General features: G+C 35.8%; 2 protein-coding genes and 1 non-coding gene across 3 annotated transcripts; 1 reads left to right on the plus strand and 2 right to left on the minus strand.

Moving 5' to 3' along the window:
- Positions 1 to 264: 264 nt before the first annotated feature.
- LOC137713365 (probable small nuclear ribonucleoprotein G) lies at positions 265 to 2,088 on the minus strand. The gene is made up of 4 exons (XM_068452655.1): positions 1,952 to 2,088; positions 1,769 to 1,791; positions 627 to 748; positions 265 to 515 (listed from the first exon to the last, which is right to left on the minus strand). Exons 1-4 carry the CDS (start codon positions 1,984 to 1,986, stop codon positions 453 to 455), a joined length of 243 nt encoding a protein of 80 aa, XP_068308756.1. The 5' UTR covers positions 1,987 to 2,088; the 3' UTR covers positions 265 to 452.
- A 100-nt stretch (positions 2,089 to 2,188) lies between these two features.
- TRNAP-CGG (transfer RNA proline (anticodon CGG)) lies at positions 2,189 to 2,260 on the minus strand. The gene has a single exon. It is a non-coding gene; the product is annotated as a tRNA-Pro (tRNA).
- An 11,497-nt stretch (positions 2,261 to 13,757) lies between these two features.
- On the plus strand, positions 13,758 to 14,129 carry LOC137713360 (auxin-induced protein 15A). Its single transcript, XM_068452650.1, has one exon. It carries the CDS (start codon positions 13,758 to 13,760, stop codon positions 14,127 to 14,129), a length of 372 nt encoding a protein of 123 aa, XP_068308751.1.
- The last annotated feature ends 2,743 nt before the right edge of the window (positions 14,130 to 16,872 follow it).

The raw sequence follows: 16,872 nt of genomic DNA on the forward strand, positions 1-16,872 counted from the left end.
TACAACAAAAGTTGAGGATGATCAAGCTTGAACAGTCTAAAGCTTCCAAAACAAATAGTAAAGTTTTCTGATTCAAAAGCGACTCCGGGATCAAAATAGACCCCGTTGCCTACTTCTGAAGTTCGACATGCATATCAAGACACCATCCAACTAGACTGATATATATATGCAAAATATGAGCTAATTCAGTAGCTCGTAAACAAGTAAGACCTCGTCCCAATTCAACTGCAGGGGAGGCGGGAAGCACGCAGCTGTAGTAGCTCATTTACACGAGTCTAGAAAGTAGAAATTGGCAAAGAGTAAGTCAAAGTGAGTCATACAATCGACATCCAGGCTGACAAGTACATTGTATATTATCACAAGGCAACTAACTGGTATTCCATAACAACCAAAGCAAGTACATATTACCGAAAGAAAATACATCTAACTCAAAGAATGCAAAGCCGGAATCATCACTGCATTTTAGCCACTGGTTCGAGTGCTTCAACTGTAACCACACTATTGCCTCGGATCACCTGCAGAAACAAAAGTAAGAATTAAGCAACCAACTTAATTACTGGAACATGTGGCAAATGGCAGTGCAACTATAAAACTAACAAACAAAAGAGGAGAAAACTAGGACCTACCACCATGCCAATTTCATTCTTTTCATTGCCATTCACTTCTTCGGTGTTGTCCACAACCAGGTTCATGAACTGGTCAAAACCACGGAGGGTACCAACAACCATGCGATTAGCATTCAGCTTGACTGCAATCGAAGACATCAGTCACTTCAGCCCTTTAAAGTTTCTCATAACGTTAAAGAAAAGAAAATTACAGATTCCAATAGTATCAGGAAAATTGTTTCTGCACATGTTAGACATAAAGTTTTGACTTCTACCATTTCCCCCCAAATTTCAACTACTTCTCTACAAACCACTCATAAATAGGAAAAATGTAGCGAAGTTAGAGGGGGCAAGTTATAACTTGATTTTCACACAACGATTCCGGAACATCTAGAGTTAAAAAAAATCCAAAATGCCCAGTGAGTTTAAAGAGGAGCCAGAAGCCCGAAACAACTCATTCATCATATAACGCAAGGAAAACAACTAATAAACCCATACAAAAAAAGGGCAGATCCTTTCTAACTAATACAAATACATCTTTATGTGCTCACTCAGATGGAGTGTGCATATGCAGCAAAAAGTATCCCTACTTCACTAAAAATGTACAAGAATAAACAGATTCCGATTCCAATGCTTGAATGTATGCAATGTAACTAAGTTAAAGTTGATGTTCACATTTAGAATTACATATTCATCCCACGCATGATAAAATCACCGCATATTAAGCGGACAAAAACATTGAATCCGTAACACTTAACAGTCCAAAATCATGACATTCAGTAACAAATTACTGCCAAAGAAAAAATCTAAACCTACAGTCTCTAAAAAGGATGGGACACATATTAAAACGATGCGAACATATGAATACTTCGTATTACTAAATTTTTTGACCTACGAATATTGGTATTATGACAGTATGGTTTCTGAAAAGCAAGGTTTCTGTAATGTTAAAGAGTTTCACCAAGAAACCAAAACATAATCGATTCGGCTTACTGCCTAATGCCTATTCAATTTCCACTAAATAGTTAATACCCATATAATCTAAACATAATACCAACTTTAGCAGTTGAATTCAGCTAATTTTCCCAGCAACCAAACAGAACAAGAATACAAATCCAGCAGTAAAGAGAAAAAATAGGGGAGAAACTGCATCCAAAACTTACTTTGGAGCTTTTTGTCCATGTACCTATTGAGAAAAAAAAAAAAAAAAAAAAAAAAAGCAACAAATTCCAATTAATTAGCATCCTAATTAAAAAAAAAAAAATCCCACAAAAAAAAAATAAAAAAATAGAGCAGAGAATCGGAACGACGAAATCGAGCATTTGAGACAGAAAAAAAAAAATTACTTTTTCAGATCCGGAGGCTGGCCTGATCTGCTCATGGCGAGGAACTAGAGAGAGAGAGAAAGTGTGAGGTTTTGGGAGACGAAGTCGACTACTGCAAAAACCCTAGCGAGGGAAATTTCTGATCTCTCTGGTTTCTATTGAAATGGAAACGGGTTTTGCTTGAGAGCCCATAAAATGCTAAGTAGCAGACACTTGGCCCAATCAAGCCCAATAATTGAAAAATACAAAAAAATTAAAGGGGTGTTGCGAGAATCGAACTCACGACCTCTCGCACCCGAAGCGAGAATCATACCACTAGACCAAACACCCGTTGATGATATTGGTCCGGGAAACAAATCCTTGTAGGTAAGACAACCGATGAATCATTCTACAAATTTAACCTTTTTTTTTTTTTTTTATAACAATTGACAAGCCTAGGTCTCCGATAAGCCTATTTGAACTACAAGACTTGGGTGAAAGTAAAACGACAATCGCGTTTACCCTACATTTTTGTCTCCACAAAAAAAAATTGGACCTGACATGAATGAGCATTTTTATTCATCTATTCACTTCTTATCTCACTGACCATGTAACTAAGAAAAAAGTGATTTATCCAATTATTTGCAGGCATCAAGCATATTTTCATGCTTTGAGAAATATTTGTGTCTGCTGACTATGCTTGTTCATATCCAAATAATTCGTAAATACCTTGAAACTCATTATTTATGAGTGGGCCAAATGATCTACATTATGTCATCGTCGAACACAAGAATTTCTCTATTACTCGATACTGACACTTGTGTATTAATAAATTCCTTTGGTCGAATTTGAATTTTCAGAAGGTGTCTGTTAAGGGAGTACACTTTTTAGGTACAAATGAGCCCAAATAAACTCTCTTGACCACCCCATGTCCCTTTATCATGTCTCCTAGTGAGTGGACTTTCACCATAACCTCCATGTCAACTATGCCTTTCTTTTCTTAGAGGCAAATGCCGGCCATGCTTTCTTTTTTTTGTTTGTTTGCCTATAACTTGAGACTTTCTTTAGTCTTTGCTCCTCACACGTTTCAATCAAGTTTGAAAATCGTAATAGTTAGGGCATCCCTCTTTTCACTCCCTTCCACTACTTGTTACTAATAACCGCTTACTTGTGATGGCACTATTATTGCAGTGGATCAAATCTAACAGTGATTGTATCTTCATACACGAAAATCCAAAGATGCAACATCCAATTCAATTTTAAGGAAAAGGGTCACTTTAGAAATTGTTAAGACATGCATGCCAAGAAAATCACGTCGAAAGAAACAGCTACCTGATTCACATATTCTTTTCTGCTACTACTTCTTGGAAAGTTTATGCTCTCCATTTGACACCAATTGAGCCCGGAAGCCTAGAGTTGCCCAGAACCAGAGGGATAGGTGTTAACAAAGGGGTGAATTGTGAATTTGGACCAGCGAACTGTTGGTCCAAAAGAAGCCCCACACCGAAGGTTGCCAAACCAAAGCCAGCTTGGGATTGTTACCGTCGTCGGTTCCGATTTTGAACAAGAACGGCGGCTGTTTATGACTATCGCATATGGTAATCACATACTCATCATTCTCATCAAGCCCCTCAACTCGGCTTGGCAACCATTCGCCAACCTCAATGTCAAAAACATAAATCCCAGGAACATACTCGTCCTCGTCCTCGTTTATGGGATTACAACTCGAATCCACAAAAAAGTAGCGGTCTTTGTAAAGGACCACGCCGCTCCAGGACCACACACTACAAATCCTGCGGCCGCCCTCAACAGCCTCCCACGTGCGAGATTCTGGATCGTAAGGTTCTAAAAGACGCTAGGTGTTAGTCGGACGGCAGGTTGGGCCCAGCGCCTAAATGGATTTAAGTAAATTTACTATATTTCATGTAAATAAGTGTCTGTTCATACTTAAAATATATGTAATTTCATTAAAAACTAATAAATAGAATGACATATATATTATGAAGTATTAAAACATAATGAATACATGAGGAACAAGCATATAATGTGTGTTTATTTAAGTATTCAACAAGTTTCTTACAATTTATTGAAAAAAATAAAATGCAAATGAAAATTATCTATTTTCTTCCAAGTGAGTCGCAACTTAGATGAGTGCCTAGGCGGTCTAGGCAGATGCCTCAACACATGGGTATTAACCGAAACGGTAACCAATCACTTAGCGCCTAGGCGGGACCTAGACGGCACCAGATGAAGATTTTTAGAACAAATTCATAACAAAGAATGTCATGACCAACATAGGCAAAAAGCTTGTTTTGAGCAACGCCCAAAAGACTAGGGAAAGTAGAGAAAAACCTCTTTGGTATGGAAGGCAACTCCTCGTACCGGCCGGTGGGAGGATGGACGAGCAGAAAGTGTTCATCTGTCGCCACATAAAACCAACCGTCGTCGCGAGCGGCTGTGACGATATCCGGTCAACCAAATAGTAACCATTACCGTCCTGCCGCCGCCACTGCTTTTCCCATTGGGCTTCCAAGTCTAACTGCCTAAATCTGAATACACCCGATTTGGGTCGTTAGTAACCAAATTTTAGCAACTCTTTGAACTCTCCACCCACGAAGTATAGGTGGGAGTTGGAATAGAGAATGCCGCTCGGATGTTTGAAGCGGTAACGCACTCCGTGAAGCGGCAATCGTCGGATAGTATCACGGCACGTGAAAATTCGCTTCCTCTCCCTGAAGCCGATGTGGGAAGAGCCATTCTTCTGACCCCATTGTCTACTTCTTCTGCCCATGGTTTCTCTTCAATAACGTACCACAAAGTCCTCAATGAGCTGCTACTAGAGCTATTGAAATTTGGTCGAGCCAAACCCACCTGCAGTAAGATCGGCGGGTCCCTCTGTCTCTGTCTCTGTCTCTTTACGATTACTGTTGCCAATTTTGATGCCATCGCTGTCGTCCCAATTCACTTTCGTAATTTGATCGCTGCAACCCTAAGTCCTGCCTTTTATTTCTTGTCTCTCTCTTTTATACGTTCAAACCATTTCCTGGTTGGGTTCAGGGTTTACCAAAGGGTAAGTCTAACCCTCATGGAGTCATGCTCCATCTATGTCCAAACTAAAGACACGGCGTGAGGAGTCCCCTCCCCAACCAAAGCGCATAACCTAGTTTAAAGGAAAACTTATTGTTACCTGTCACGTTTACTAATTCATATTCAGATTGAGAAGAATTGAATAGAAGAGGAATTAGAATTGAATTCTTATGAAAGTTGTTTACTAAACTATCTGAAATTAGAGTAAGAATGATGTTGATTCCATAAAATTATTTACCAAACACCTCTGAATTGGAATTAAAACCATTGTAATCAGTGTCGTCTATGTTCTAAATAATTAATTAATGTGCTAGGTTATAAGACTTTAATTTCCATATCAATATATATTTATAAAATATAGAAACTTTCTACCTCTTGATAAAATAATCCATAATTTTTCCCTCTTTCTCACCTCTTTAAAACCTCTTTTTTAACCTTTCAAAAAAAGACATATTTCGTTGCAGTATCAATCTGCAATTAAGCGTTTCTCTGCTATAAATACACCCTAGGCAACCTTCATATGTTATAAAATTTGTGAGGTATAATGAGTCAAAATCATGAATTCCTGATTGCACCGGAATTCAATTGCACCAAGGAATCCGATTCCTTCAAAAATAGGAGTTGAATTCCATTTTTATATGGGCCCGAATATTCTTGATTCCTTTTAGTAAACAGAAGAATGATCTGTAACCGTCATCAGATTTCTTATTTTTATTCCGATTACGGGTGCATAAACACGGCTTCCATTTCAACATTTTTATGGTTATAGGGTATACAAGCAAAAAAAAAAAAAGGGAAGCTTCAGAGGATCCTATGGAAGCTTCATCTTCCATAGGGCATTTTTATCTTGAGGGCATTTTGAAGTTTTTTGGTTTTGAAGTTTTTTTTATCTTGAGGGCATTTTTATCCAAATATTTTGTTGAAGCACATCAAAATCACTATTCACTTTTCAAATGTCTTTACATATAGATAGATTAATAATCTCCCTCTGGACGTTTCCCTCCCTCATTTTCTCCGCCTTCATCTTTTTCATTTTCTCTGCCTTCTTCATTTTCATCTCCTTTATCGTTTTCAACTACCCAACAAAGCAACTGCCATTGGAGGAAGTCTGCGCTCTGACGTCGTGGCTCTGCCCATTGCACTACTACCTTGCATACGAATCTCTCGCTCCGCAAACCCCATAACCATGCCTCAGTCCTTGCTTGTATTGCCCTTTCTATCTGCTCCTCTTGCCCATCCCTCAATCTCATGGTCGTCCTGTCAGCCATCGATCCAATCCCCCACGTGTATGCCATTTACGAGATCAAAAGAGTGGGGTGGCCAATCCCCCTCATAGCCAATGTACTATCTTTCTCTTTTATTCGGGCTTGAAACCAACTTCGTTAGATAAACTTACGTAGGCAGAGTTTCCCTTAATATTTTGAGTTGAGGATCAAATGAAGGATTCTGAACCCAACAGTTGTTGTGTTACTTTTAATATCAATGCAAATGGGTGAAAGCAAATCGACAAGCCTAGGTCTCCGATAAGCCTATTTGAACTAGAAGACTTGGGGTGAAAGCAAATCGACAGCCGTGTTTACCCTATATTTTTGTTCCCACCCAAAAAAAAATAAAAAATAAAAAATTGAACTTGACACGAACAAGCACTTTTATACTATTCACTATTTGTCAATTGTGATAATTGAACTAAGACTTTTAAAAAAGTCAAAATTGAATACCATAGCTTTGAAAGTTTCTTAGTTGTCCACATAGATATATTCATCTTCTTATATCACTTGTGACTAAGAAAAAGTGATTTATCCAATCATCTACAAGCATCAAGCATCTCTCCGCGACTTAGAGAAATTCTTGTATTCGGAGGTCATATTTGTATTGGTCCAAATTATAACTAAATACATTAAAACTCATTTCTTTGTAAGTAAGTTAAATAGTTCATATTATTTTGTTGTTGGACACAAGAATTTTTCAATTATTCGACACAGACACTTGCGGATTAATAAATTCTTTTGGTTGAATTTAAATTTCTAGAAGATACATGTCAAAGAAGTACACATTTTAGGTACAAATGGATCTCATGACCCAAACAAACAACTCAAAATCTTGACGTATGACTCTTAGGCCTAGTCAAAGGATCTTGTTCCATATATTGTCCGGCCCACCCTATGTCCCATTTCTCATGTTTCCTAGTGAGTGGAGTTGCACCATAAATTCCACGTCAACTACGCCTTTCTTTTCTTAGAGGCAATGCCAGCCATGCTTTCTTATTTTTTGATTGCCTATAACTTAAGACTTTCTTTATTCTTTGCTCCTCACACGTTTCAATCAAATTTGACAATTGTAATAGTTAGGGCATCCCTCTCTTCATTACGTCAAATGTCAATGTCAAGTTCAATAGTTTCTAGCAACACTCCCATTCACCACTTCAAGTAGAATGTTGTGTTTAGATGTTTTTGATTAGTGAAAGTGTTTAGCTTAGTGATTATGGGTTTATAATTTGGGTTTATAATTCCATGTATGTACTAGAACCTGTTCATATTTCATATTAAAATATTGCTCAGCTCTTCAAAAAAGGTCAAGCTACTTTTGGTCAATTTGGTTCTCTAGATTCCAATATTCTTTTGTAGTACAATTAAATTGAAATTTTCAGTTCAACTTCTGCAATTTGACCTTCAAATAGTGGTCTTCACGGGACAAGGCAATTGAAGTGGCAAACCTAATTTTCCTTCCACATCATTCCATTGGATGAATGTAGCGATCAAGAGCATCTTCAATATAGATGTCAAAAGATAAATATCAAATGTTAATTTTAAAGCTAACGTGACAATATCAAATTTTCTTTTTTTCCAATCGATATGTTTTTTTGTTATAAATTATATTTGTATGATCTATTTAAAAAAAAATCAATTAAAATGAATTTTCAAGGTCTATAATTAGTGCATTAATGGGATCCACACAATAAAATAATTAAAAATGATATGGCATCACCTTTTGTCATATGTCAATCCACATAGGATTGATATATCGGTTGGAATTTGCTCCTACCTTCAAATTTGATTACATGACATTCCACTTAGAATTTGACATCTTATTTGGAGATGGTCTAAGGCAATTTGCCTCAACGGCTTTGGTGACAAGGCAACATTGCTTTGTTGAAAGGAAAAACTAATGAAAAAGGCTTAAAAACTTTGAGTTTTAATGAAAATAATAAAATAAATGGTAAAATGTATAGTACTAGGATTGACTTTGTAGTGTAAAAATGTGGTTTTTCGTTAAAGTGAACAGTACCCGAAGCTTTTCATTAAAGTTCCCTTATTGAAAAGGTGAAGGCAAATTAGGCCTCAATTTTTTTTAAGAAAAAATAATGAAAATGGCTTGAAAACTTTTAGTTTTAACGATATTTGACAAAATAAAGGGTAAAGTGAATAGTATCATGATTGACTTTTAAGTGTAAAAATATGGTTTTTCGTTAAAGTGAATAGTACAGGGAGCTTTTCGTTAAAGTTCATTTTTTTTATTTTTTATTTTTTATTTTATAAATTTATTTAGAACATGATTTATATGTATATCATAAAGTGATGTTTTCAGGGTATTTGCTCAAGGGAAATGATTTTCGCACTTTCATTTCATCTTCCTGCATTCTTCGTTTGTTTTTGTGCATTGATTTATTCAATCATGTGGCTAAGTAAGAACAAAAATGTAAGAAATAGAAAGGAGTTGTGGAAATAATTTCCTTTTGCTTCATTAGTTGTCTCATCGCTTAGAGTGACAAATTTTTCATAAGGTTAGTAGAATAGCGAATGCGAAACTTCACATAGATCATCAAAGTACGTGTGCCTCAAAACTTTACCTTGTCCCTTCGAGATGCACAAAGATCACTTGGGCCTTGAGCCTCGTTTGGTATGTAAGACTGAATTGGAATGAATAACTCTCTAATTCAGAGATATGTTGAGGGGAGATATGAGAAAATTATGTCCAATTTGAGGGTAGAAGCTTGATTACTCATAAATGAGACTTATCTATTCCAATCCTCTTCAAAATGGTAGGATTAGAAAAGATGAGTTTCTTCATGTCGAATTATCTTCTAATTTCCTCTTGATGAAAAATCATTCACTTCTACCTTCAATATGCCTTGAAATTAGAGAGGTATCTATTTCAATCGAACCGAACAAACCAAATCAGTCCTTAATAAGGCTGGGATGAAATACAAGTCATGCAGAAGAAAAAAGAAGATTATTGATAATTCATGTTATACGGAATCCAATGCATAATTGACTGCAGATTTTCGATCACATTGAATATAAAGGCCCCACGTTTAAATGCAGAAGGAAGTTGTTTGACTTGGTGGGGAACTTTCCCCCACTACACATGTTTTCAAATAGAACAATGTTACAATGGCCAAATTTTAAATTAAATTTGCAAATTAAATAATGTGTGACTAATAGGAAATGAACACGTTAATCGACACTTAAGTAATAATTCAATCATCAACATTTACCTCATATGGTTTACAAAATTTGATCTCTCTAGCATTATCTTTTCAAATATAATAGCCTCGTTTGGTGCTTGGGATTGGATTGGAGTTGGAGGAAGTATATACAAATTATGTTGGAGGAAAATTGAAGAAATTATGTCCAACTTAAAAGTAAAAGATGAAATACCAATGAAGAAACTTCTTTATAACCGGTATTACACGCCTCTTAAAATGTTTTGAACGTGTTTAAAAATGGAGAAATTGAATCATATTATTGCTAGCCTATTGTAAGGTACTAATTAAAAAAAAACCCCACAAAAAATTAATTATTAAAAAAATACTATTATAATGACGAAAATGCCCCCTACCTTATTTGATGCATTATTTTGGGATGCCTTTGAAGTTTTTTCGTCTTGGGGGCATTTTTGTCCAAATATTTTTGTGCCTATTGTAAGGCACTAACTAAAAAAAAATAATTTAAAAAAAAAAACACTGTTAAATGACGACAATGCCAATTCCTTTGATACATTATTTTGGGATGCCTTTGAAGTTTTTTGTCTTGGGGGCATTTTTGTCCAAATATTTTTGTTGAAGCTTGGTGACATCAAAATCACTATTCACTTTTCAAATGGCTTTATATATAGATAGATTAATAATCTTCCTCTGTACGTTTCCCTCCCTTATTTTCTCCGCCTTCATCTTTTTCATTTTCTCTGCCTTCTTCATTTTCATCTCCTCTATTGTCTTCAACTACCCAACAAAGCAACTGCCATTGGAGCAAGTATGCGCTCTGAATCTCTCATCGTCTTCAACTACCCAACAAAGCAACTACCATTGGAGCAAGTCTGCGCTCTGAATCTCTCACTCCACAAACCCCATAACCATGCCTCAGTCCTTGCCTGTATTGCCCTTTGTATCTACTCATCTTACCCATCCCTCAATCTCATAGTCGTCGTGTCAGCCGTCGATCCAATCATCTACGTATATGCCATTTACGAGATCAAAAGAGAGATTGGGGTGGCCAATCCCCCTCGTAGCCGTTGTACTATCTTTCTCTTTTATCTGGGCTTGAAACCAACTCCGTAAGATAAACTTATGTAGGCAGAGTTTCCCTTAATATTTTGAGTTGAGGATCAAATGAAGGATTCTGAACCCAATAGTTGTTGCGTTACTTTCAATATCAATGCAAATGGGTGAAAGCAAATCAACAAGCATAGGTCTCCGATAAGCCTATTTGAACTAGAAGACTTGGGGTGAAAGCAAATTGACAACCGCGTTTACCCTACATTTTTGTCCCCACCCAAAAAAAAATAAAAAATAAAAAATTGAACTTGACACGAACGAGCACTTTTATTCTATTCACTATTTGTCAATTGTGATAATTGAACTAAGACTTTCAAAAAAGTCAAAATTGAATACCATAGCTTTGAAAGTTTCTTAGTTGTCCACATAGATATATTCATCTTCTTATATCACTTATGACTAAGAAAAAGTGATTTATCCAATCATCTACAAGCATCAAGCATCTCTCCACGACTTAGAGAAATTCTTGTATTCGGAGGTCATATTTGTATTGGTCCAAATTATACCTAAATACATTAAAACTCATTTCTTTGTAAGTGAGTTAAATAGTTCATATTATTTTGTTGTCAGACACAAGAATTTCTCAATTATTCGATACAGACACTTGTGAATTAATAAACTTCTTTGGTTGATATCCGTCAATGGAGTACACATTTTAGGTACAAATGGATCTCATGGCCCAAATAAACAACTCAAAGTCTTGACCTATGACTCCTAGGCCTAGTCAAAGGATCTTGTTCCATATGTCCGGCCCACCCTATGTCCCATTTGTCATGTCTCCTAGTGAGTGGAGTTGCACCATAACTTCCATGTCAACTGCGCCTTTCTTTTCTTAGAGGCAATGCCGGCCATGCTTTCTTATTTTTTGTTTGCCTATAACTTAAGACTTTCTTTATTCTTTGCTCCTCACACGTTTCAATCAAATTTGACAATTGTAATAGTTAGGGCATCCCTCTTTTCATTACGTCAAATGTCAATGTCAAGTTCAATAGTTTCTAGCAACACTCCCATTCACCACTTCTTTGTAGGAGTGGCTAACCTGATTGAAGCGGTAGCCATGAAAATCAAACATGAGAGGATGAAGGCCGTAGCAATACCAAAGTCCTCTACTAAGCATCTAGCCGAATACAACTACTCAATGAGAAGTGCATGTTGTTTTTCTAGGGTTTGCAGAGACCTTAGTATTTATATTGGCGAAGACATTACGGTTCCATCCATAAGAGAATCTCAAATCCCACTTTTTTAACCTACCAGTTAGGTATTATAATTACATGTTTATCAAGGATTCAATTAGGCTGATATAAAGGGGTCAAAGAACAATCTTAGTATTAATGTCTATTATTTCATTTGATTGAATTGTAGACCACTTAAAAGTTGATTAGTATTGGATTTTGTTTTTGAACAAACGATGTTATTTACACTAAAGGAGTAGGGAAGTGGGCTAAGCCTTACAAAAATTCAATAGATAAGAGTTCGTCTCTAATGATTGAGGACTACTCAAGAGTAGACTTAGAGAAGTTATCTATGTATTTACAACAAGAGTTCGATTATAATCATTGAAAACTATCAATGGACGATTGAGAACAAGTACTTAAATATATCACTTATCTTTGTATTTACGATAAGGGGTCGACTTTAATGATCGAGAACTATGTAGGAATAGACATGTTAAGGAAGCCAAACTCTTCTTATCCAATGGAAAACTAAAGAGGGCATGCAAGAGTGTGTTTGTTTGTTTGGTGCATAGGTAGTTCTTAGTTCTTTTTTCAAGTTTGATTAGGCAAGCCCTATACTATATACGGTGGTTGATTCTTGTATGGAAAGATAATAACAAACCAACTATTTGTTTTTTTAACTTTCCAGCTAATGAATTGAGATTCCACTCGTTCCCCATAAAGTTAATCAAAGCACTATAAAAATTGTAATGATAAAATGTGGTTGGTATTATTTACCAAAAAAGAAAAATTGTGGTTGGCATGCAATTTGGTTCAAACTGACAAATGATTCCATGGTGGTTAGGGATTTTAAAGTATATATAGTTAGTGCCATTCCATCATTGTTTATGGGAATTCAACATTTTACATGCCCAATAATTACACTTCAATTTGTTTTCTCTTTACCACCATCAAATACTTTTTGTCTCATTTATGGAACCCTTGGGTTGACTCAAATTCCAAATTATACAACAAGCATTGTGCACCAACAAATGTGGTGCTAAACCCTCTAACAATTTTTGTCAAATGCCAAAGTGGCTCATTAGATGTTCCCACTTTTGTTGAATTAAGGAAATTCTTACTTCACGCGTTTATTAAAATATAAGTATTAGAATCGTTTCAATTTTTTTTGCTTCTCGTATGTTTCTTAATGCATACATAATCGAAAAAAGTGTGGGTTCTACATTGAAATCTATAATTTGTTACCGGAAAAACAAGTCTAGGTCAACTAGAGTAGAGTAGTTGATCCCATCTCCATTCTTTTTCTTTTTTTGGATTCATAATTTCCCTTTTTTTAAGAAAGTAAACATGTCATTAGAGGAACATGTTTGCAAGGATAATAATGATAAAACCTCTAATGCTACTTACCAGAAAATGAATATGCAAAATATGAGTATCATTTTGAGTTGAAATTTCATGCACTTACTGATACACAAAGAAAGAAAACGTAAGTGCATCCCATATTGAAATTAGTTATGTAATGGTCATTTTCAGTGCATGTATCATACCAAGAGGGGAATACATCTCACACTATAATAAACGGGGAAGGGATTTAGACTTGGATACAAAAGAACGAGCACACTACATTAACTAACTGGCCTAACTCACATTTGCCATAACTTTACAACATCTTGCTTTGAGATTAATTGTTCTAAACTGTTATGTTTGGATCAATTAATTGCTCTAAACTGTTAAGAAGTCAGAAACAAATGGGGACAAAGAGAGTCATTATTATGGCCATAGATTAACAATTTAAAAAGTCAGAGGAGACCCTTTCTGAGACATTCCCCCCACTTCCAAAAATCTCAAATAAAATCCCCTCCCCACCCACCACCATTTCCCAATCTCCACCAACCAAAATCATCAAGCCACTCCCTCCTCCTTAGCCTTTCTTAACGTCCACCACCTTCAATTTCCACCCACCTCTCTCTCTCCTCTCCTCTGTTTTTCTCGCTAAACCTCAAAAAACCAAACCAAAATGCTGGGAAAAAGGATGGTGAGTTTCAAAAAGCTAGCAAAGAAAGTGAAGGTTATGGGAGGAGCTGAGAGGGAGCCATCATACCATGAGTGTCTGCTGATCCGAGATTCAGAGCAAGGAGGCTCTCCGTCGTCGAAAACCCCGATCGGGTTTCTGGCCTTGTATGTAGGGGAGGAGCTCCAGAGGTTTGTGGTGCCAACAAGCTCCCTTTCTCATCCACTCTTCAAGATGTTGCTGGAGAAGGCTTACAATGAGTACGGCTTTCAGCAGAGAAATGGCCTTGTGGTGCCCTGCAGCGTCTCAGCGTTTGAAGAGGTTTTAAATGCTGTGGAATGCAGCAATGGCAAGTTTGATTTTGGTGAACTTGTTGAGGAGTTTATTTCCTGAGTCACCAGATATATTTTCTTTTTGCGCAAGCAACAGAGAGAGAGAGAGAGAGAGAGAGAGAGAGAGAGAGAGAGAGAGGAATCGAAATCTGGACCTCAAGCGTTAGTCGCATAGGGTGACTGGTGAGGCCGAGTCAGAAAGGCTTTGATGCAGAAGATGAATGCTCTTAACCAAATTGAGCTACGATCCTTCTAAGTAGAACGTTGTGTTTAGATGTTTTTGATTAGCGAAAGTGTTTAGCTTAGTGATTATGGGTTTATAATTCCATGTATGTACTAGAACATGTTCATATTTCATATTAAAATATTGCTCAGCTCTTCAAAAAAGGTGAAGCTACTTTTGGTCAGTTTGGTTCTCTAGATTCCAATATTCTTTTGTAGTACAATTAAATTGAAATTTTTAGTTCAACTTCTGCAATTTGACCTTCAAATAGTGGTCTTCACGGGACAAGGCAATTGACCTGGCAAACCTAATTTTCCTCCCACGTCGTTCCATTGGATAAATGTAGCGTTCAAGAGCATATTCAATGGAGATATTAAAAAATAAATACTAAATATTAAATTTATAGCTAACGTGATAATGTTAAATTTTCTATTTTTCCAATCAATATGATTTTTTTTTATAAATTATATTTGTATGATCTATTTAAAAAAAATCAATTAAAATGAATTTTCAACATCTATAATTGATGCATTAATGGGATCCACACAATAAAATAATTAAAAATGATATGGCATCACCTTTTGTCATATGTCAATCCACATAGGATTGATGTATCGGTCAGAGCTTGCTCCTACCTTCAAATTTGATTACATGACATTCCATTTAGGATTTGACATCTTATTTGTAGATGTTCTAAGACAATTTGCCTCAACGGCTTTGGTGACAAGGCAACATTGATTTGTTGAAAGGAAAAACTAATGAAAATGGCTTGAAAACTTTGAGTTTTAACGAAAATAATAAAATAAATGGTAAAATGTATAATTCCATGATTCACTTTTTAGTGTAAAAATGTGGTTTTTCGTTAAAGTAAACAGTACCCGGAGCTTTTCGTTAAACTTTCCTTGTTGAAAAGGTGAAGGCAAATTAGGCCCCAATTTTTTTTAAGGAAAACTAATGAAAATGGCTTGAAAACTTTGAGTTTTAATGATAAGGACAAAATAAAGGGTAAAGTGAATAGTATCATGATTGACTTTTAAGTGTAAAAATATGGTTTTTCGTTAAGTGAACAGTACCGGGAGCTTTTCGTTAAAGTTCTTTTTTTTTTTCTTTTTTTTTTTTTTTTTTTTATAAATTTATTTAGAACATGATTTATATGTATATCATAAAGTGATGTTTTCAAGGTATTTGCTCAAGGGAAATGATTTTCGCACTTTCATTTCATCTTCCTGCCATCTTCGTTTGTTTTTGTGCATTGATTTATTCAATCATGTGGCTAAGTAAGAACAAAAATGTAAGAAATAGAAAGGAGTTGTGGAAATAATTTCCTTTTGCTTCATTAGTTGTCTCATCGCTTAGAGTGACAAATTTTTCATGAGGTTAGTAGAATAGTGAATGCGAAACTTCACATAGATCATCAAAGTGTGTGCCTCAAAACTTTACCTTGTCCTTTCGAGATGCACAAAGATCACTTGGGCCTTGGGCCTCGTTTGGTATGTAAGACTGAATTGAAATGAATAACTCTCTAATTCAGAGATATGTTGAGGGGAGATATGAGCAAATTATGTCCAATTTGAGGGTAAAAGCTTGATTACTCATAAATGAGACTTATCTATTCCAATCCTCTTCAAAATGATAGGATTAGAAAAGATGAGTTTCTTCATGTCGAATTATCTTCTAATTTCCTCTTGATGAAAAATTATTCACTTCTACCTTCAATATGCCTTGAAATTAGAGAGGTATCTATTCCAATCCAACCGAACAAACCAAATCAGTCCTTAATAAGGCTGGGATGAAATACAAGTCATGCAGAAGAAAAAAAGAAGATTATTGATAATTCATGTTATACGGAATCCAATGCATAATTGACTGCGGATTTTCGATCACATTGAATATAAAGGCCCCACGTTTAAATGCAGAAGGAAGTTGTTTGACTTGGTGGGGAACTTTCCCCCACTCCACATGTTTTCAAATAGAACAATGTTACAGTGACCAAATTTTAAACTAAATTTACAAATTAAATAATATGTCATTAATAGGAAATGAACACGTTAATTGACATTTAAGTAATAATTCAATCATCAACATCTACCTCATTTGTTTTACAAAATTTGATCTCTCTAGCATTATCTTTTCAAATATAATAGCCTCGTTTGGTGCTTGGGATTGGATTGGAGTTGGAGGAAGTATATACAAATTATGTCGGAGGAAAATTGAAGAAATTTTGTCCAACTTAAAGGTGAAAGATGAAATACCCATGAAGAAACTTCTCCATTCCAATCCCAAAATGGTAGGTTCAGAAGAGATAAGTTTCCGTCATGTCTAATACCTTGCAATCGACTGAAGTTAAAAAATCATTCGCTTCTATCTGCATATTCACACACCCCTAACTACTTTTCCCACACTTTTACTATTTTTTAATACTTAATTGGTATCCTACAATTTAATTTTCCACTTCCTAATTTTTTACTTTTGAAAGTTGCTTTTTATTTTTGAATTTTTCACTTAGAAAGAACCAACACTCAAGATAAACTCCCAGACTTCTCCCCTTCCTCTGTGCCTCCGTTCCCCTGTCCTCTTTGCT

Source organism: Pyrus communis, chromosome 13 (genome assembly GCF_963583255.1).
Source record: "Pyrus communis chromosome 13, drPyrComm1.1, whole genome shotgun sequence".
NCBI lineage: Eukaryota > Viridiplantae > Streptophyta > Magnoliopsida > Rosales > Rosaceae > Pyrus > Pyrus communis.

Coding starts and splice junctions, on each gene's coding strand:
- LOC137713365 (XM_068452655.1), bottom strand. CDS start 1,986: ATGAGCAGATCAGGCCAGCCTCCGGATCTGAAAAA. Junction 1,792..1,951: donor CAGCCTCCGGATCTGAAAAA/GTAATTTTTTTT, acceptor TTTTCTCAATAG/GTACATGGACAAAAAGCTCC. Junction 749..1,768: donor CATGGACAAAAAGCTCCAAA/GTAAGTTTTGGA, acceptor CTTCGATTGCAG/TCAAGCTGAATGCTAATCGC.
- LOC137713360 (XM_068452650.1), top strand. CDS start 13,758: ATGGTGAGTTTCAAAAAGCTAGCAAAGAAAGTGAAGGTTATGGGAGGA.